At 37.4% G+C, this 21436-nt stretch overlaps 3 protein-coding genes across 4 annotated transcripts in view; 1 reads left to right on the forward strand and 2 right to left on the reverse strand.

Annotated features, from left to right (window-relative positions):
* Positions 1-21436, reverse strand: part of LOC145963110 (uncharacterized) — a 72549-nt gene that overhangs the window by 13660 nt on the left and 37453 nt on the right. The window lies entirely within an intron of this gene.
* LOC145963167 (uncharacterized) lies at positions 1390-8494 on the reverse strand. The gene is made up of 6 exons (XM_083084855.1): positions 7374-8494; positions 7071-7293; positions 4504-4612; positions 3988-4232; positions 1804-3504; positions 1390-1732 (listed from the first exon to the last, which is right to left on the reverse strand). The coding sequence occupies exons 1-5, from the start codon at positions 8492-8494 to the stop codon at positions 3325-3327; spliced, it is 1878 nt and encodes a 625-aa protein (XP_082940981.1). The 3' UTR covers positions 1390-1732; positions 1804-3324.
* Positions 1675-2637, forward strand: LOC145963111 (uncharacterized). The gene is made up of 2 exons (XM_083084776.1): positions 1675-1734; positions 2074-2637. The coding sequence occupies exon 2, from the start codon at positions 2074-2076 to the stop codon at positions 2467-2469; it is 396 nt and encodes a 131-aa protein (XP_082940902.1). The 5' UTR covers positions 1675-1734; the 3' UTR covers positions 2470-2637.

The raw sequence follows: 21436 nt of genomic DNA on the forward strand, positions 1-21436 counted from the left end.
GGACACGAAGAAAGTTAAAGGTGTCAAGAGTAACGTTGTCGCGAGAACGATAACATTTGACGATTACACGCGGTGTTTAAACGAAGAAATTGAAATGACGCGTCAGCAGTCGTGTATAAGATCGAAATTACATCAAGTATACACGATCAGCGAGACGAAAATTGCTCTGAGTCTGTACGATGACAAGCGGTATATCGTACCCGAAACCACCGATACGCTACCGAGGGGACATTATAGGATACCTTTGTAAATAAATGTATATTTTATTTATTATTAATTGTGTATATTTTGTACATAACCATGTATATATTTTATATATTTTATATATTATTAAATATTTATATATTAAATTATTTATATAGTTTATATGTATATTATTTTAATAAATGTTTATAATACATTATTTTTATGTATCCAAGAGTTGTGTGATTTATCCATTCCCAACCATTTTACGTATACGTCATCACCCTTTTCCTGCAAAATTTTTTCCACGAGATATACGTCGGGATTAGCGACGCGTTGTAACTCGTATTCGTAGAATCCTCCAGCGACGGGACTTCCACGCGAATCTTTGAGTATGAATGTCGCGGGATTATTCGATCGTCTAATTTGGCATAAAACCTTTTTCAAAGATGATCTTGTATTTACTTACGCGTACCGAATCATCTACTTTGAATCATATTTTTTTATCATATTGATATGATTTGGTTCGTAAAGCATATTTAAAAGTTTATCTACGATGCGGGAGTGACATCGATAAGTCTCATACCGATAGTATGATGTTTTCGTATACAATACATAATTTTTATATATCCAAGAGTAGAACGATTTATCTATTCCTAAACATTTTACGTAAACGCCTGATATTACATTTCAATACTACTACATTGCGGTACATGATAAAACATTATAAATATTTAATAGATAATTGAATATAGATTTGCGTTGATAGTCGCTTGATAGCCGTTCAACGATCGTTTATTTCCGTTCGATAGCCGTTCAACGGTCGTTCATTTTTCAATAGCCGTGCCGTTCGACAGTCGTTCATTTCCGTTTGATAGCCGTTTAATTGCCGTTCAACGGTCGTTCATTTCCGTTCGCAATAACATCGATTGCATTAATCGCCAATTTTGAATTTAAAGAGAAAAACTAATCGACTTGGTTTAAGATCATAAGTTTTACTATTGTTACGTCCCCGCATAAATTTTAGCCAAATTACCGACTTCAGATAACACCGGCTCCGCCTAAAACGAATCTACCTTACCAACGCCGGATAGAACTAACCCACGATAAAACGAGTCATCTCCCTACCTAACTCCCGGCCACACCGATAGATGGCAACCGTCATCTCCCACCCCTAAGGAACACCCCCATCATCCCTACCTCCCACTCTTCAATCCCAAATCAAGGGACCTCAGTGCAGTCCCAAAACCAGTCACTTCCATTACGAGCCCCGAGCGAGTCACTTCTCTTACAGAAATACTCTTCGGACACGCGACTTCTATTCCCAGAAGTATTTCTATATCCGAACGTGATTCTATTTCAAGCATTTTATTTCTATATCTGAACGTGATTCTATTTCAAATATTTCCATACTCGAATGTGATTCTATTTTAAGCATTGTATTCCTACATCCGAACACGATTCCATTGCGAACAGCGATAATTACTATTCCTTACTGCCAGCGTCCGTGCCGATAGCTCTCAAGCGATCCGAGATTGTAAAATTAACACTGTAAGTAATTTAAATACATTCGAATATATTTGCGAATCTTATACAGTGTCAAAAGTGAATATACCCAACCTCAGTACGCATCTCCTTTGACGAATTAACGCAAATTTTATACGTCGTCTGATTTCGACCGTCCTGGATTAGTAATAATACGGTGCCTACCACTCGGCACGTTTATCACTATCCCTCATTTCCGCCGTTTGGTGCTAATACTCTGCACATCCGGCACCCCTGCTCTTAAATCGAAACTCCGGTGCGATTGAGTTGCACGTTGTTCTCGAACACTTCCCTCCTCTCTTACGGTCGAACCCAGCCAGTCTATTAACTCAGTTTTTCCTGTAGATGCCTAAAAGGAGAGGCGGACATCAGTTTTTTGCGCGCAGCTTATATTACAAGTTTAAGTATACTCCTGTGACTGAAGCGGACAGCGAGTTCCTTGGGACCGAGCGCGAGCACTTTGATACAGAATATGAAGCGTTTTTCAAACCGCGCTTCGAACTAAAAGACACCAAACCAGTAAGAAAAGATATCCGTATCAAATCAATCGAGTATACGCGGTGGCCTCGTAACCTGACAAACGTGGGAATTAATCCATCACTGCCGCCTTTGAACTACGTACCCGGAGACCCCCGGAAGGAGCGCTACTTCGAGATCCGCGCGGAAGTGTTGCACACGGAGTACGAAGCCAGTACTCCCGAGCATTGGGGCACCGCGGATCAGCCGATAGTATTAGAGTAATTCATACGTTTCCAACTCAGCGAATTCCCGGAACGTGTTAGAACGCGACTTCGAAACATAAGGGAACCGTGAGTTTCACTTTTATTACTCACGGACGAGACAGGGTTCCCCTTTTATTACCTTTCGGACCAGGCAACCCTTTGCCTGAAATTTTATTACACCCCGACCTCTCGGAACAATTTCCATTTTTTCATACTCGTTCAAAATCTCAAAATAATATTTTTGCGAAAGATGTAACATACATATACATTTGTTCACCTTTATCAAATAAATAAATGTTAATTAGTAAATAACCGAAATCTGAGAATAGCTGAATAAAGCTGTTAAACCATTATAAGTTATCCCACTCCTCTAATGCAAACCATTACAAATTAATCGCCCACATGAATCACGAACAACTGCGTGTCGAGATATTCCACCGTCTCGCGAGCATCCGCTGTACATACATTTCCGGATTCGCCCATAGAATTCATCTTACTCCCTATTGCGCATACTGTTTCGCCAACTCAAGTAATATTAACAAAGACTCGTATGCGTATTTCCACGTCCATTTAGCCATAGATAGCGATACCAACAGCGGGGTACGCTGCACCGCATGTTCCCGTAATCTCGCAAACTTCTTCCCTTTCGACTGCAATCAATGTATCGCTGCATACGTTAGATTCGCCAGAGAGTTAAGACAGCAAGGCATAAGTTATTACTCACTTCCCGACCCGATTAAAGTTTTCATAGCCGGCACCATACCCGCCAGCTTTACCGTACGGGACTTCCCGTGACCACAAGAGCTACAGCGCCCCTCGCCGGTAACCCTGTTCGTCGATAATTCCCCAGCGGCCGGTAACGTCGTTTCCGCTCCTAACGCCTTCGGGGCCCCCTTGGTTCGTTTTCCCTCAGAAAAATCCGTTGCTCGGGTTGCCTAGTCGCAGGCACTCCCCAGGGCCTCTGACCCTGAAATAAGCGACCCGTCCGGCGCAAGGTCCGAATACTCGTAGGAGCCGCGATCTCGCCGAGACGTAACACTATGTAAACCTGGAACTAAAGGATTTAAGAAAAGTTACATACAAAAATTTTACCCGAGTTGTAAATTCAGAATTAAAAAAATTAAGACCAAAACGACTTACAAAAACTTGGCGTGCTCGAGTCATATTATAATACACATAATTTTACAAAGTTTACGAATTATATACATGTAATTAATTTCAATTATAGATTAATACGACCTGAGCACGCGACAAATATCCTCATAACTCAAATCACGCGCCGGACGAAAAGATATACCCGCAGGATCATGCGATAAATTCGGCGAATCAAACGATAATCCTACGTAATCGCACGGCATGAATTTAACGCATAGGCGTGAATTTCGCGAAACGCGTTTTCTAACGAGTGATATATATCGACGCCTTCAGTCAACGGTCGTATCGTGAAACTCGCTTCTCTACCGATTACCCGGAATCTTCTAAATTGTCGCGCATTTTCCGATATTAAGTTTACAAAATTGAAATTATTATTTCCGACCTGTTGCTGAAGTTGTTGCTGCTGTTGTTGTTGCTGTTGTTGATGTTGTTGTTGCTGCTGGTACTCATGCTCCTCCTCCTCCTCCTCCGCGCTTTCTTCACCCTCCTCAGTCTCGGATGAAATATTTTCCGAGCGGGGTAACTCAGCTACCTCCCCCTCAGTTTCCTCCTCCTCCGCTTCTTCTTCCTCATTGCTGCGAGAGAGCGCTGAATTTTGTTCGCCGTCAACACCACCTCCGTATTGCACTGTTAAAAATAAAAAACCGTATAAATTATAAAATACTATTTTTATTATTTTTATTATTTTAATATTTTTATACTCGAATGTAATCCGTACTATGAATGTTATAATACAACGAAATAATTCACCTTTTTAGCAATATTTGTTGTTTTTATTCCGTTACTAATATTCTGGGGAATAGCTAATCCCCCAGCGACGAGTTTCTAAAGAAAAATTAAGAATTAGTTGGATTAAATTCGAGCATAAAAATACCGAGAAATAAATTAATAAAGTTACATTCTCTGGAGGGAGCGTATACATTTTCCTCTTCTTCATCCCCCTCAGTAGTTAGGACTAGGCCGGTTCTAACCCAGGTCCTCTCAGGGTGGGCGAGGCGCGTGGGGATCTCAGCGGCGCGGGGGAATGACGTCACGCAGGATGGAGGGGGTTTTCGGTGGGGCGTACATGGTTATGTACAAAATATACACAATTAATAATAAATAAAATATACATTTATTTACAAAGATATCCTATAATGTCCCCACGGTAGCGTATTGGTGGTTTCGGGTACGATATACCGCTTGTCATCGTACGAACTCAGAGCAATTTTCGTCTCGCTGATCGTGTATACTTGATGTAATTTCGATCTTATACACGTCTGCTGACGCGTCATTTCAATTTCTTCGTTTAAACACCGCGTGTTATCGTCAAATGTTATCGTTCTCGTGACAACGTTACTCTTGACACCTTTAACTTTCTTCGTGTCCTTTTTCCCATTCACTCGTAACGCGTACATCTTTGCTCTAAGCCCGACGAATTCGGTCATTATCGCGCCATTATTTTCATCCTTCATTAAACCCGGTACTTTTTTATTCACGAGCGATATACCGTACGCGTTATCAATTGGATAATCGCTCGTATCAAATCGGTTGATATCGCGCTTCATGTTTTCATACACATCGACGCATTCGATGTGATATATTAGACTATCTGTGTCAGTGTACATTACCCGGCATTTGTCGCGATACAGAGGAAACATGTACTCGTGGTGAAATTCGTACAAGCACGTTTTAGAAATGTCTAGTATGCACATGCCGACATAGATTGGTTTATAAAATTTTACTTCTAGTTTGCGTAATTCTATGGCAACCAGATTCTCCGAAAAAATACTTCGACTATGGAAATTTGGTTTCGCTATCATTGCTTCTGCGCCGTATCGTCCGTCTCACTTTGTTTAATAATTTTACGTCGACACGATTACGCACATTTTCCATCGTCTTGCCAAATACCGCGTTATTCATCAGTTTATATAAATTTTTTTCAAAATCATTTTTCGCGAGTGTTCTAAACTGTGTATTTAATTCGATATAACTGCGAAGCCACGGAGATTGTGAAAACTGTAAAATTCGATGTATTTTTGTAACGCGAAGGCCGTGTCGCGTACATTGCTGTAGATTACGGTAGTGTATCACGTAACGCTTCTTATCGTATAATGTTGCGAGGAGTTTGTCTTGCCGCTTGCCGGGCGGCTTGTCGCGTGTCGGACAAAACGGAAGGTCAGTGTGCGTATCGTGAAGATGTTGCGGATACTCGAGATCGACTTCGAGGATATAACCCGTAGGCGAATCTAACGCGATCGATGCTACGTCAAAATTCGACACGTCGTCGACCCATCGAAAATCGGCATAGGGCAACGGTTGACACATTGCCCATCCGTATAAATTATTTACATCGAAATACATCAAGTACGACGATTGTTTCGATGAATCGTACGATTGTTGCATGTACTTGTTATTAGCGCGCGCGTATCTGTTGGAACACTGACTCAGACCACCGCGTATACCGCGTTCGATAAACATGACCATGTCGATGTCGGTAAGCAATTCGAACGTAATCTTTGTATGCTTTAACATGGCATCCCACGTGTATCCGGGAAGAGTATAATAATACGCGGGGTCGAGTCCGTAACTTTTGATGCAACTATCGCGAAAGTTTTCAAAAATATCGGCTAATAACAAGACGTCGATTTTCAGGTACAAATCGCTATACTCGCCTAGCGTTCGAATGGAGAATCGCGTCCAGATGTTCTCGGCGTGCGCGTAATCGCTCTCGAATATAGTTTCACCGATCAAAGAACTGTAAAACGATTCGCGCGATGGTAAACACGTATCTTGCAACCTGTCCACAGAGTCGACGTATTCGTACGGAAAGACGCCTTTCCGTGTTAATAAACTGAAATTTTCTGCAGATAAATTTTGAAATTCTGATTTTAAAATTTTGAATTTGTCTTTGTCTAGATAAGATGCCAATTTGTCGAGACTTGCCGTAAGAAATTTATACGAATCGATAAAACTTAATTTTATATACTTTTTCCAATTGTCTTGTGCAAGTTTAACAGTTTTTGTAAACGATATATACTTTTCCTTGGTTATCGGAAGTAATTCGATTTCCCCTTCGAACGCCGTAGCTATATTCTCGATAATGAAATGTGCGTCGTAACCGGATAAATTGTGAAAGACTATCGGAATATATAATGATTCTTTGTAATTTAGATTGCAATTTGAGTGCGCGGGACCCCTATATCGTCCGGTCAAATGACAATGATCGCGTACACGTGTATCGTCTTCTTGCGTAAACGGTTTTTCACATATATGACAATGCGTTGCGCTGTGAAATTTTTCCCACTCTTCGAACGTTAAATCTACCATGGGGACATTTGTAGTCATTAAAATAGTCTTAACGCGAATTGCTAAATTTTTAAGTTCTTTGGCGAACCACAAAACGCAATCGGCGCTACGGCGAGAATTATAAACGGATAACGAGTCGTCGTACGAACAATGCATATAATACGCTATACTAAATACCCGATGATGCTGATACGCGTTCTTTTCTTCCTCCTCCATCTTGGTCAAAACGCATTCCAAGTCGGCGTACACGATGAATGGAAGCTGCTCTTTCCTGTTGTAATTGTTGAACGATAACCACTTGTCCTTATCGCTCGGTAACCGGATAGCGCAGTCGTTCATATTTCCGCAGTCTACCGTATGTAACTGCAACTTGTCATTCGAATTAAAGTAGTGTAAACATCTGTAAAAGAATATTTAAATTAAAGATTTATGCAATGCATTATATTTTATAATTACATAAATTATTCAAATTATACATACCGATCACAGATATATCTTTTACCGTTGTGTTTGCTCAGTTGCGAGCTCACGAGCCGGGATAAATTTTTGATCGAAGCGAAATGCCCGACGCTGTTGCCGTCTTCCACATACAACAGGTTGACGTGCTTATCTCGCTTCTGCTCCGAAAAACGTATCGGGACAATGTTCTCGCTTTCGATGCTGTACACGTTGATCGAAATATCGTTGACAAGTTCAAATTTTTTAATCTGATTGACAGTCACTGGAAACTCAACGTGCCGGAGATTCAGCACTGTCGCGTAATGCGGGTACGATGATTCCCGTTCCGCATTCTTTTCTGCGGGATATAGAGCGGCGACCACTGCCCACGCGAAACACGCATTGTCTTTTGATTTTATGTTTATTACCGCTCTCTTCATCACAATCTCCCGCGGCAATTTTATATGACATCCCGCGCGCATAGGATTATACTTGTTTATATTTACAGTCAAATTCAATATTCGCGACAATGTCCACCCGCTATCGCGTTCCTGAAATTCTTCTAGCAATGCTAGGGTGGGCTCGATAACGCGGCGCTCGTACCACTCGTGTAAATCGGATGTGCGAAAGAGTTCACAGTTTCTCGTATTGGTACTTTTATTTGCACGCTTATCACCCGACACAAATTCACCGTTGAATATAGTGTTCACTTTTACACTGTTGTGTCTTCTTATAACGTCTTGCACTTGCTCGAGCACGATGTCTTTGGCATCCTCGAGAAATTGACGAGGTTCGATATGGTTTGCGTTAATCACAGCACCGGTCAGAATACGGTTATCGAACGCGGTATCAATCTCGCGCCACACAAGTTCATTTTGATGCGCGCTACATCCGGCACCCGCGTTATTCTCACCACTGTAATTACCACCACTGGGCATAAACTGTCTCTGCAATCGAGTCTTTGCACCTTCGAGTCGCGCGATCCGAGCAATCAGCGATTGTCGATTCCCGATCGATAATCGTGGTCGTTTGATCCGACTTTGCTCGTCCAGCGACTCGATGTACTCGTTGCATCGTTGTAGCCATGCAAAATATTTGCCCAAGGTGGCAATTTGGTTGGATTGCTCCACCAGGTCGCGTTCAGTCTGTTCGATGTTTTCCATTTTATATATAAACACACAATATATATATATATATATATTATCACACTTTCTGATAGAACACTATACTTTCTGACAGAACACTATACTTTTTGACTATACTTTTGCTATACCGACGTGTCGATGCTTTCAAATCACGTACTATAATCTGATGCGCTTCGATCCTTCTTATATTCAACCAACCAACTTTCAGAGATTGTTGGAGGCACAAAAGAAAAAATTTTTTGTAACTGAACCTAGGGTTGAAAATATGTTGTTATCTCGCTATGATTCACAGATTGCTCGAAAACGTCGGACCCCGAAATATCTCAAAATATAAGTTTATGACATAATGTTATAAAAAAACATATAAGGGTATAAAAAACCTTTTATAACCTTATATATATTTTTATAACTTTATGTCATCCTTCTTATATTCAGCCAACAAACTTTCAGAGATTGTTGGGGGGGGCACAAAGAAAAAATTTTTTTGTAACTGAACCTAGGGTTGAAAATGTGTTGTTATCTCGCTATGATTCACAGATTGCTCGAAAAGGTCGGACCCCGAAATATCTCAAAAATGTGTTGTTATCTACGTATTTCCATCCGCCCAATCCTTCAAAGAATACTTCTATTTATATTGTGTATGTTAAAAAAAATATGATGAAGAGGACTCTGCTGCACTAAAGTATCATTTCTTTCATTGCTCTTTTGTGTTTCGGTGGTCTGCTGCACTAGAGTATCATTTCTTTCGTTGCTCTTCTGTGTTTCGGTAGTCTTGTGCAATGGCTGAAGAAAACGTAATTATCATCGACGATGATACGGTGGCTGAAGAAAACGTAATTATCATCGACGACGATACGGATGATGATTACGATTATTGGATGGATCCAGTTGTGGCGGAGAGGATGGAGATAGAGAGAGAGGAGAGAGAGAGGAGAGAGATGGAAGATGATGGATCTGATATAGAACCCTTGGCGAAGGACAGTGATTACGATAGTGACAATAGTGACGATATTCTTGATGAACTTTACAAAAGAAACAGCGAGATTTAAGCAAAATACCTGAAATAATAACATTCAACGAAGCAACAAAGATATGTTGCATTTCCTATTACTATATGGAAAATGGATCAAAATATTGTATCGAATGCTTTCTAAGAGTACCGTATCAGTTTGAAGAAACTAGTTCTGTTCGAGAACATAGAACCATAGCTTATGTCCATGTGGAAAATATGTCATGCACAGAGTGCAGAAAATGTTTGAATCAAATATTGGCCTGCAACATGTGCCCTATTTGCACAAATTAAAATAGATGAGTCATGGATAACATTGTAAGTATCTTTTAATTTATTATATATCAAAAGTATTTTAAAATAAATTATTAAATAATTTAAACTAATGAAATGCATATGTTTTCTTCTGTTTTCAGAAACGGCTTCCCCAACATAGCCCGACGGCCTATTTTATATATTATTATTTTTCTTTTATATTGTATACTTTTTATTAAACTCACACATACACACATTTAAATAAATTATATATATTTTTTTAATTGTAACCAAATCGTCGATTGCGAACTGGCAGCTTTAGTTTTTAGTCCGTAGTACGTAAGAAAAATATATATAAAACATAAATAAAGAGTTTTAAGTCTAAATCATGACGTAATTTCTTCGCACGCATTTCCATCCACCCAATCCTTCAAAGAATACTTCTATTTATATTGTTTATTAACTGGTAATATTGTATACTTGCGATAATACAGAGATGACAGAGAGATAAAAGGGATAAAGAGAGAAAGAGAGAGGGATATTCAGAGATTGTTGGGAGCACAAAAGAAAAAATTTTTTGTAACTGAACCTAGGGTTGAAAATGTGTTGTTATCTCGCTATGATTCATAGATTTCTCGAAAAGGTCGGACCCCGAAATATTTCAAAAATGTGTTGTTATCTACGTATTTCCATCCGTTCAATCCTTCAAAGAATACTTCTATTTATATTGTTTATTAACTGGTAATATTGTATACTTGCGATAATACAGAGATGACAGAGGGAGAGATAAAAGTGATAAAGAGAGAAAGAGAGAGAGAGAGCGAGAGAGAGGGAGGGATAGAGAGAGACCTAAAATCTTCTTCAAAGTAATACCGCCATTTTTGTTTATACGTGCGTCCCCCGTCCCGCAGCCCCCGCGCCGCCGAAATCCCGCGTGACGTCATCCCTGATAGGACCTGAGTTAGAACCCACGTGACGTCATCCCCCTCCATCCTGCGTGACGTCATTCCCCCGCGCCGCTGAGATCCCCTCGCCCCTCACCCCTCCTGAGAGGACCTGTGTTAAAACTCTCCTAGTACTAACTACTTACGTAACAATATTGCATTTACATTGCATTTCATTTCATATCAAACATAATGTATTAAATACATAATTAGCGCAATAGATATGAAATATCCAAGTCAAAATATATATATATATATATATATATATATATATAACATGCAGGTATGTTGCGCATATTATATAAATATATAAATGTATCAAACACGTAGTTGATATATATTTCAAATTTCGAGCGCTCTACTAGCGACAGATAATTAAAAACGCATGCGCGCGTAGTCACATTTAATCGGTATGAGAGGTTTCCTAACCTTAAACAATTGTGATCTTAAATGTCCCGAGTTTTTGATAACTTTTTTTTGTAATTAAGAGTGTTTTACGTAAAATTGTGAAATTTTCACGAAATCAATCGGAGCTAGGAAGCCCCTCTTCTTCACGATCACCTTTAAATTAAACAGTGAATCAAAGGTAAGTTCTTATTTTGCAATAGAATTGAATTTCCACGATTGTATATGTAATTGCTGTACACAGTTAATGCGTATTTGATTACGTGTTTTATAGATACATAATAATAATTTTTATAATATGGCTAAAAGAAATAACTGTGATATTTCTTCAAGACATAAGAGACGATTAGCACAAGAAGAAACGAAAAAAGATTATTTGTTGCTAGAATCGTCAAGCAGTAATGTGACTGATTATGCATCGTGTCTCGTTCTCGAGATCACTAGAAGATAACTAGGTAGTACCGCTTCAGTCCGATAGGAGTCACCACAATGTTCAGCGAATAAGAAGAAGGAGAGACACTTTATAGGGCCTCCGTCCGCCATCTTCCCTTCATAACGTTTTTTTTGTGCGTAACGAGAAACCACGTTGTTTCAGCAAGTGCAAAATAAAAATGGGAAAGAAGTCAAAAAGGAGAGATCGCTCCCCCTCGGTGGAGAGGCTTCAAAAGAAGCTAAAAAGAATTCAAGAGAAATTGAATAGTAAAGTGATAAATGTATCACAATCATGTAGTAGAGACGACGATACCAATCCGTCAGTTTCGAAAGATTCAGGTAAATTATAATCCGATGCCTTATTAATAGGCAACCTTATCGGCGGAGAGCTCACACGAGAGGTGAGACATTCCGTACGAATCGACTAGGTTGTATGAAGGGTAATAACCTCTTCCGCGTCAATGAATTGACAGCATATAACCTAGATCTTATTGCGTTAAATATCGAATTTTATTCTCCGCTCGATGAGGGAGAAAAAATCGAGCTTATCGGCGGTGAGCTCACACGAGAGGTGAGACAAATTCCGTACGAACTGACTAGATTATATGAAGAGTAATAATCTCTTTCGCGTCAATAGTTTGACAGCTTATAATCTAGATCTTTTGGCGCTAAATATTAAAATATACTCCCCACTCGAGGAGGGAGATAAATCTTGTCGGCGGTGAGCCCACACAAGGGGTGAGGCAAATTTCGCACGAGCTGACTAGGTTATATATAGAGTAACAACCTCTTTCGCGTCTATGAATTGACAGCTTATAACCTAGATCTAATTACACTAAATGTCGATCCTTTCTTTGTGTTTCCAGACGTTTCTCTAAATATTGAGTTCAATTCTCCGCACGATGACGGAGATAAAGAAAACGAGAGTAAAGATCAAAGCTCTATTAATCTGGAAATGGCACAACCCGAAAAGGACGAAGACTTTGTCGAGTTGGATGAGGAGACATTAGAGATCCTTGGCGAAGGGCCCTCTAGTAATGAGATGGAATTTACATTTCATCCAAAATTGGCAGAGACTTGGAAAAAAGTCCTCGTTGAAGGTATCGATAAAGAGGGCAAAATTAAGTTCTTCAAGATGTACCCACGCAAGGGCAATTGTCCCATTGACACGCCTAAATTAAATCCGGAGGTCGAGGCAATCCTGAATGACACAGTAAAATAGCGAGATAAATATCTGGCAATAGACCAGGATCTTTGTGGTGCTAGTTTATCGTCGCTGGGAAAAGCAGTCAATATGATCCTCAACGATAAGAAAGACGAGATCGACAGAAAAGAGCTGTTAACAGCCTTAACAGACTCAGGCAGAATCATGTGTGAGCTGTTCAAACAACTCACCAAAGCAAGGAAGATGTTTATTTATCCTGGACTTGATAAAAAAGCCAAAGCTCTTCTTGAAAAAGTGGAAACCGATGAGTTTCTGTTTGGTTCAACACTGTCTCAGAGAGTAAAGACAGCAAAATCGGTGGAGAAAGTAGGTCTATCGTTGAAGACTAAGGTAGCGGAGAAAAAGCCATCCTTTAGGTCTCATTCAGGGTTAAACTGGAGAGGCCCGTCTGCGAAGTCCTCCAACCAGTTTCAGGCGAGCTACAACCGCAAGGGCTACAACGCACCTCGGAGGACATATCACCAGAGCAAAGCTCACGAGAAACATCGAGAAAAAACGCCAATTCAACAGTCGACGGGACAGTCGAATGCCGGGACGACGTCGAAGTAGAGATGGTAAAAATAGCAGGACGATTAAGACACTTTATTGAAGCCTGGTCTAGGATCACGTCGGATAAATTTATATTAAACAATATATCCGGATACAAAATTACTTTTCATAAACCTCCAGTTCAATTGAAAATGGTTGGAAATACTTCGTTAAACTCACAGGACGAACCTCACTTACAAGAGGTAATAGATAATTTGCTTAGAGTAGGAGCAATTCAACAATGCATTCCATCTGAGTCGCAGATTTTATCATCGTATTTTCTAGTCCCAAAAACAAATGGTAAATTTAGATTTGTTTTAAATTTAAAAGACTTAAACAGATTTATTAAAACGGATCACTTCAAAATGGAAGACATCCGTACGGCGCTAAAGTTAATGACAAGGGGATGTTTCATGACTACCCTAGATCTTCGGGATGCCTACTTTCTTATTCCGATAGATACCGATAGCCGAAAATTCTTACGATTTATGTGGAAGGAAAAATTGTGGGAATTCGTGTGCCTTCCCTTTGGTTTGAATACGGCGCCGTGGTTATATACAAAAATCACAAAACCGGTAGTGAACGTTTTAAGAGAGAAAGGTTTTGTATCAGTAGTTTATCTGGACGATTGGTTGTGTCTAGGGAAAAATATCAAGGAATGCTCAAAAAATATTGAGTCAACCCAGCAGCTTCTAAGGTCGTTGGGGTATTTGATTAATGAAAGCAAAAGTAAGTTAATTCCGAGCACAAGATGCCAGTTTCTCGGATTCATTTTAGACTCCAGTCGCATGACTCTCGAGCTTCCGGAGACGAAAAGACAGTTGATTTTGTCAATAATTAAAAAATTTAAAACTTTACAGTCTTGCACTATTCGAGAATTTGCTCAGTTTGTAGGTAACATCACGGCAGCTTGTCCGGCTGTTCAATACGGATGGGCTTCTAAGGGATTTGAACGCCAAAAGTATTTGGCGTTGTTGAAAACTGGAGGAAACTACGATGCGAAAATGAGACTGTCTGCGACACTGAGATCGGACTTCGTCTGGTGGGAGTCGCACATCTCCAATGCGATCAACCCAATCAAACAGCAGAAATATGCATTAGAAATATTTTCAGATGCGTCGTTAACTGGTTGGGGCGCTGCGTGCAATGGAGAAAATACGTATGGAGCTTGGGATAAAGCAGAGCGGTCTGCCCATATTAATTACTTGGAATTGGTGGCGGCGTTTTACGCGTTACGATGCTTTGCGGTAACAAAATACGATTGTGAAATATTGCTGCGAATTGATAACACAACGGCTGTTGCGTATATTAATCGAATGGGAGGCATTCAATACCCACATCTCAACAGCATAACCAGAAAAATCTGACAATGGTGTGAACGACGCAACCTATGGATCACAGCATCATACATAGCTTCAAAAGAAAATGTGGAGGCCGACCAGGGATCCAGAATCATTAATATCGACACGGAATGGGAATTGGCGTCTGAGGCTTTCCAAGCTGTGGTTCGAAGGTTTGGAATACCTGAAATTGATCTGTTTGCATCAAAGAATAACAAAAAGTGTAGAAAATTTTGTTCATGGCATCGTGATCCTGAGGCCTTCTGTGTTGATGCATTTACAATCAAATGGACGGAGTACAAATTTTATGCGTTCTCCCCATTTGCATTAATATTGAGAGTATTAAGAAAAATACAAGTAGACCAAGCTCAGGGTGTCTTAATCGTACCTTACTGGAAATCGCAGCCCTGGTTTCCCTTATGGAAATCAATGCTGACGTCACAACCTTTATATTTTGAGCCTAATCAAAAGCTTTTACTGTCTGCTTGTAGGAAAATTTATCATCCATTGGCAGGAAAAATGACATTAGTGGCCGGGAGATTGTCCGGAAAAACTTCCGAAGACTAAACATTAATGAAGACGCAGTAGAATTTCTCCTAAATTCAGTAACTCAATCGACCCTCAAACAATATTCAAAACCTCTAGAAGATTGGGCCATGTTTAGTGTGACAAACAATTTCGATATGTTCATTCCACAAATCAATCAGGTAGTGGAGTGGCTGATAGTAAAATACAAGGCTGGCGCGTCTTATGGGACTTTAAATACATACAGATCGGCATTATCATTGATCTGTGGTGAGAGAGTGGGAAAAAACCCCATAATTTCAAGATTTTTAAAAGGAGTATTTAATAAAAAGCCGACAAAGGCAAAATACCACAAGATTTATGATCTAGAACCTGTGTTAAAAGAATTAGAAAAGTTATATCCATTAGAAAATCTTAGTCTGCAGGATCTTACAGACAAATTAGTTGTGCTTCTGGCAATAGTGACAGCACACAGAAAACAGACTTTAGCTCTTACAAAAATCTGTAACATTCGAAAAATAAATAATGGATATGAAATAGAGATTCCAGACAGAATAAAAACAACACGGCCAGGGTCTTGTCAACCGTTGCTGACTCTACCGACATTTCAAGGAAATCTGAAACTGTGTGTAGCCACTACTCTCGAGAAATATCTAGTTGTTACAAAAAATCTTAGAGGAGCGATTGATTCGCTGTTTATTACGACCAGAAAGCCGTTCAAAGCAGCGTCGAAAGATATAATTAGTAGATGGATTCGTGCTTTCTTGGGGAAATGCGGCATCGGTGAAATTTATGGCCCGCACAGTATTCGACACGCGGCTACGTCCGTTGCTTTTAAGAAAGGAGTTGATATAGCAGTCATCAAGAGATTAGCGGGATGGTCGGAAAAATCAATGATCTTTGATAGGTTCTACAACCGTCCTATTGTCAAGAAGAACAATACTTTTGCAGAGGCAATATTAACTTAAGAGGAAAAGGTATTTATGTAAACATGTGCATATCAATGCAGAAGTTACCAGGTTTATATATAGACACTACAGAAACTAGGATCAACTCTAAACATCTACCTAGTTATCTTCTAGTGGCGGGCGAAGTTCGATCGTAATTATGCGGAGGGTCTCGTTCGAGAAGATCACTACCCTCCCTTTATATGTATCTCATTTAGGGAAACTCGATCCAGGTTTTCCCACCCAAATATTAATAACGAGACTTTAAACTATATGAAGGGAAGATGGCGGACGGAGGCCCTATAGAGTGTCTCTCTTTCTTCTTATTCGCTGAACATTGTGGTGACTCCTATCGGACTGAAGCGGTACTACCTAGTTATCTTCTAGTGATCTTCTCGAACGAGACCCTCCGCATAATTACGATCGAACGAGCCCGCCTTCGGCGGGCTCGTTCGATCGGCCAATTTTGATGGTCCATCTGTCGAATATATAAAAAAATGTCGAATTGAAAATGAAAATGATCAATTATCAGTTTCAACATCACCTCTTAATATTGATCACAAGCACATCAATCAGTATTCGTCAAACTTTAGTAGCAATAATAAAGAAGAATTTTCGTCGGATGAAATACATAACTCATCAGAAGTGGACACAGATCACGAAGATTTGATTGATATTGAGGAAAAAAAAGAAGAAATGCTACCGTTATTGTATGACTCTGATGATTCCAGTGACGATGCAGAGGATATGGATGGTGAATATATTGACGATGAAGATAAAAGTATGGATAATGAATTGTTGCACGATCTTCGAAATTGGTCTTTTGCATTTAAAATTAGGCATAACGCAATTAATGCTCTGATTAAAATTCTGAGGCATACTCCACATTCACAATTCAATACTTTGCCGAAGAATGCAAGAACGCTTCTAAAAACACCTAGGAAAACTGCTGAAATAGTTACATTATCTGGAGGATCGTATTATCATTTTGGTGTTTCGAATACTTTAGAAGTATTCCTGCTACACTATAAAAGTATGTCTTTGAAAGTATCTGAAATTAATTTATTAATTAACATAAATGGTTTGCCATTATCCAGATCATCGCCAAAGAGTTTCTGGCCAATATTACTTTCAGACGATATTTCAAACCAAGTGTACATGGTCGGACTATTTTTTGGTCAAAAGAAACCAAACAATGCCAATGAATTTTTACAACAATTTGTGACAGAATTAATACCATTAATACAGAGAGGATATCATTCAGACATGTTAAACTGTGATATTAAAGTTAATATTAAAGCCATTATTTGCGATGCTCCATCAAAATCTTTTATTTTAAATATTAAAGGACATAATGGTTATTCAAGCTGTACTAAATGTACCATTAGTGGAGATTACATTAACTCTAAAATGTGCTTTCTTTATGAAAAAAGATCAAGTGCACTCAGAACTGACGAAGATTTTGTACGTCAGACAGACTCTGATTATCATCAAGGAGAACCCACAATTTTGCTCTCTGTGCCTCATTTAGGCAATGTGTAATAGTATAATATAAATATATAGTGTAGTTATAATAGTATAAGTTAGTTCTCTTTTATTATTTAAAGAAGGAGGAAAGAATAGGCAACTTCCAGAACTATTTCTTTGTTCTCTCGTCCTTCTTGTACAGATCTTCTTATAACATATTCTTAAATGATAATAATGTTTAATGATTAGAGCATATAATGATTAGAATATATGATTATGTAGTGATTACATTTTTTCTCTTTTTATTAATTATTCTTTCTTAAACCTTATTAATTATCTTTTACATATATTATACATGTATATTATATATTTTTTATTCAAAATGGAGGAAAGAAATCTTAATTTCAAAACTGCTATCTTAATTCTTTCATCTTTCCTTTATAAGTTTCGAGCATAAAAAGAATTTTAATTCTCTGACTTATTTTATATTATATGGATATTAGTAAAAATCTGTGTGTATGTAATATTACACATAATTACGCAATAAAAATTTTATAGAACTCTTTTTCCTTTTCGTTGACATGAAAAGAAATAAAACTAAAGAATATACGTAGTTACAGCTACTTGGTCATCAATGATGAAGAAAAATATATATATTGAGTGTCAAAGGGATTGTTGAAGAACCTGTTTTCTTTTTCCGTTCGTTTTGCGATTTTCGGCACTATCTCAATCGAGAATGCTTTGTATACGTATGGATATTTTTTCAATGCAATTCCTGCATTTGTTTACAGAGTTAATTTTATTATGCCGTAAATTTTTATAGATATAGCTTATTTTTAATATGAGCAGAAATTTTATGTGGAGCAGATTGTAGAGTAGGTGTATATTCGGATTGCACCCTGCTTACGTATTGGGATAATGTTAATAGCAGATCTAATGATTATGATGCATTTTCATTAGATTTCGAACGGTTTCCAAGTGAATTTTTTCATGTATGCTGTATGCCGTTGATCCATGTATTATCCATGTCTATAAGAGATATTTATCCCCCTTTTTTCTATTACGAGACTTCACTGGATACGACGACGATATGCTAACATTTCTATATTATATTGATGATCAAGTAGTTTTCATTCGACTTTAAATAAAATAGAAAAAAAAGGAATGCAAGGAAAAATAGTTCTCTATTCGCCCCTTTCTCAATATATATATATATATATATATATATATATATATATATATATATGTAAATAACCAATATTTCTTAATATTTATATAACTATATATGTATTTAAATTTATCTATAGTCAAAGGAAAAATAAGAAGTTAAGATAATATATGTATAAATGAAGTTAATAATGAGAGAAAGTTTTAAAAGAAATTTCTCTTCATATGATAGTTATGTTGTATATGTATAATATAATTATATATGTATAATTATTATATAAAAAAATTGTTTTTTTACGTTTTTTTTTATTTTATGCACATATATTGGAAAAGGAAAAAATTTGAGATAATTCTCAGAATATATATATATTATCTTAATATACCGTAATATCTAATCATTTCTTAATAATTATTTGTACGGAGAAGTATAACAATATATAATAACCTATATAATAAAAGGGAAATATAAACTGTAATAGAAAGTATACATGTGTATAAGAGTAGTGATTACGATTACAATTAATAATGCCAGAAATCTTATTTATATATAAGCCTAAGTAATAGAAAGTATTCTTGTCATAGCTTATACTTAGCTGGTCATACTTTATAATTTTCAGTCCTTGAGTTGTAGTGTAGGTAGAAGTTTCCTTTAAAGGTGGTGAAAGATAAGAATCTCCTGATTCTGAGAATTGTTTTCGTCTATGCGTTGAACTCGAGTTATCTATTATCTTCGGCGTTAAAAAGCAGCACTTCTTTAATTCTTTGAAGATTATCTCGTTGGATTTGGATTTAATGTAAAAAATCCATAAACGGTTAAAGTGCACGATTAGATTGATTACTTTTATTTTAATTTTTGCATTATTCTTATTTAATTTCTTCAATGTTTTATGAAGTTTTGGATACTGATCTCTGAATCTTCTCGCTTTCGATCTTTTCGATGAAAATACTTGATTTTCTGATTTAAAATTTTGAATGGTCTGATAATGCTCTTCAGATCTGAGTTCCGCTTTGACATCATGAATATTTTCTTGAATTGCGTAAAAAGACTTTCTTGAAAGATATATTACAGAGTTTATTAAGTATTTATCGTAGTTTATTAAATTATCTTCTGGGATGAAAAACTCGTGTGATGAAACTCGTGCTATTTTATGAAACCTCATTTCATATGGAGTATGTTTAATTGTTTCGTATATGTTGATATTATAATTGAACGTTGTGAAATCGATCCATCTATTCCATTGTTTCTGCTCATTTGTACATTGTTTAAAATATTCTATTATATGATCAGATCTTTCTAATAATTCATTTGATTGTAGATAAGAGATACAAAATTTGTAAATTTTCAATAATTTAGAAATTTCCTTCATTAAATTATTAGCGGGAATTTTTTCTGGATCTATTAATATCGCTTTCGATGCTTCAAGTGTACGAGTAAATCGGATTGCAAAAATCCTTGCGGTGATTTTGGATGTCTGATGTGATAGAGATATTTTCATGCAAAATTTTGCCCACTGATCTTGAAGTGTTAATATATTTTTGCTACTTCTTCCGATTTTTGATGAAAATTTCATGATGTTTCCAGTTATTTTGTTGAAAGAAGTAATTATAGTAGGCTTCTTTATTTTGACTCCAACTGCTTTTTCTTCCGTCGTTTCTTTTCTCTTCTCATCTTTTTTTCCTTACATGATAGTTTTTATCCGGCGGGTCGTTTCGTTTTTTTAGTTCTTTAATATTATCCTTTAATTTCACTGTTTGGCTCCTTGTTTGTATTTTGTTTCGCTTAAGAAAACTGTGAATTAAAGTTTGTTCTGATATTTGTAATCCAAAAGATTGGCTTAATTCTCCGAATGTAAATGATGTAGAATCAATATCAATATTGGATAAATTGTTTTCAGATATAATATTTTCGATTTTCTCGGTATTCGAAAAACACAAATTAAAATCATCATTTTCTTCTTTCTTGTTATCAAATCCTGTCAATGTTTCAGAGATTGCTTCTGTGTCTTTTGAATTGTTTAGATTTAAAAATTTCCTGATTGTCGTCATTTTATATTTCACCTCTTCGAAACTCACAGGTTTCCTGGATAACGTGTCTCCAATACTGTATTGTTGTTTTTCATTTGAATGTTTCAATCGTAGCAGCTCCATAATCTTCTTGGGTTGATTCTTCTTCGTTTCTTCGGCGACTATTAAACATTGGTGCAGTTCAAAATTATTGGGAATAATTACTCGATTTTCTATATTTTCCTCTTCTTGTGATTTGCGTTTTCGCATAAATTTCTCTATAACTTCTTGTGTTTTAATTTGAGAGGAATAAAGGAGCTTGGAAGAAGGCTTATTTTTGCATCGAAAATTTTTTGTTTTTAAATTATAAATTTGAGCCCTTTCAACAACGTCATCAGTTGTGACATGAGAAGATTTAAATTTATTCTTGAGATTTCTTGTGGATAATCCAATCCTTGGAAAATTAATATTTATAGAGGATATTTGTCTTCTCTCCTTAGAATTTTTAGATTTGAAACGTGCCGAGTTGCGTGGTGAGGTTTGGTAACTTCCCTCCTCGCAATCGACGGAGCTAGAATTTTCTAAAGAGATTTGGAAATTTCCCTCCGAAAATCTAGAAATTTTTCTTTTAGGGGAAGCTTGGAAGCTTCCTTCCTTAAGGATTTTTGGATTATTAATATTTTCAGGAAGGGTTTGGTCATTTTCCCCTCCA

The sequence above is a fragment of the Camponotus vicinus genome, unplaced genomic scaffold, assembly GCF_025532165.1.
Source record: "Camponotus vicinus isolate PSW18456_S1 unplaced genomic scaffold, iyCamVici1.0 SCAF_12, whole genome shotgun sequence".
NCBI classification, from domain to species: domain Eukaryota; kingdom Metazoa; phylum Arthropoda; class Insecta; order Hymenoptera; family Formicidae; genus Camponotus; species Camponotus vicinus.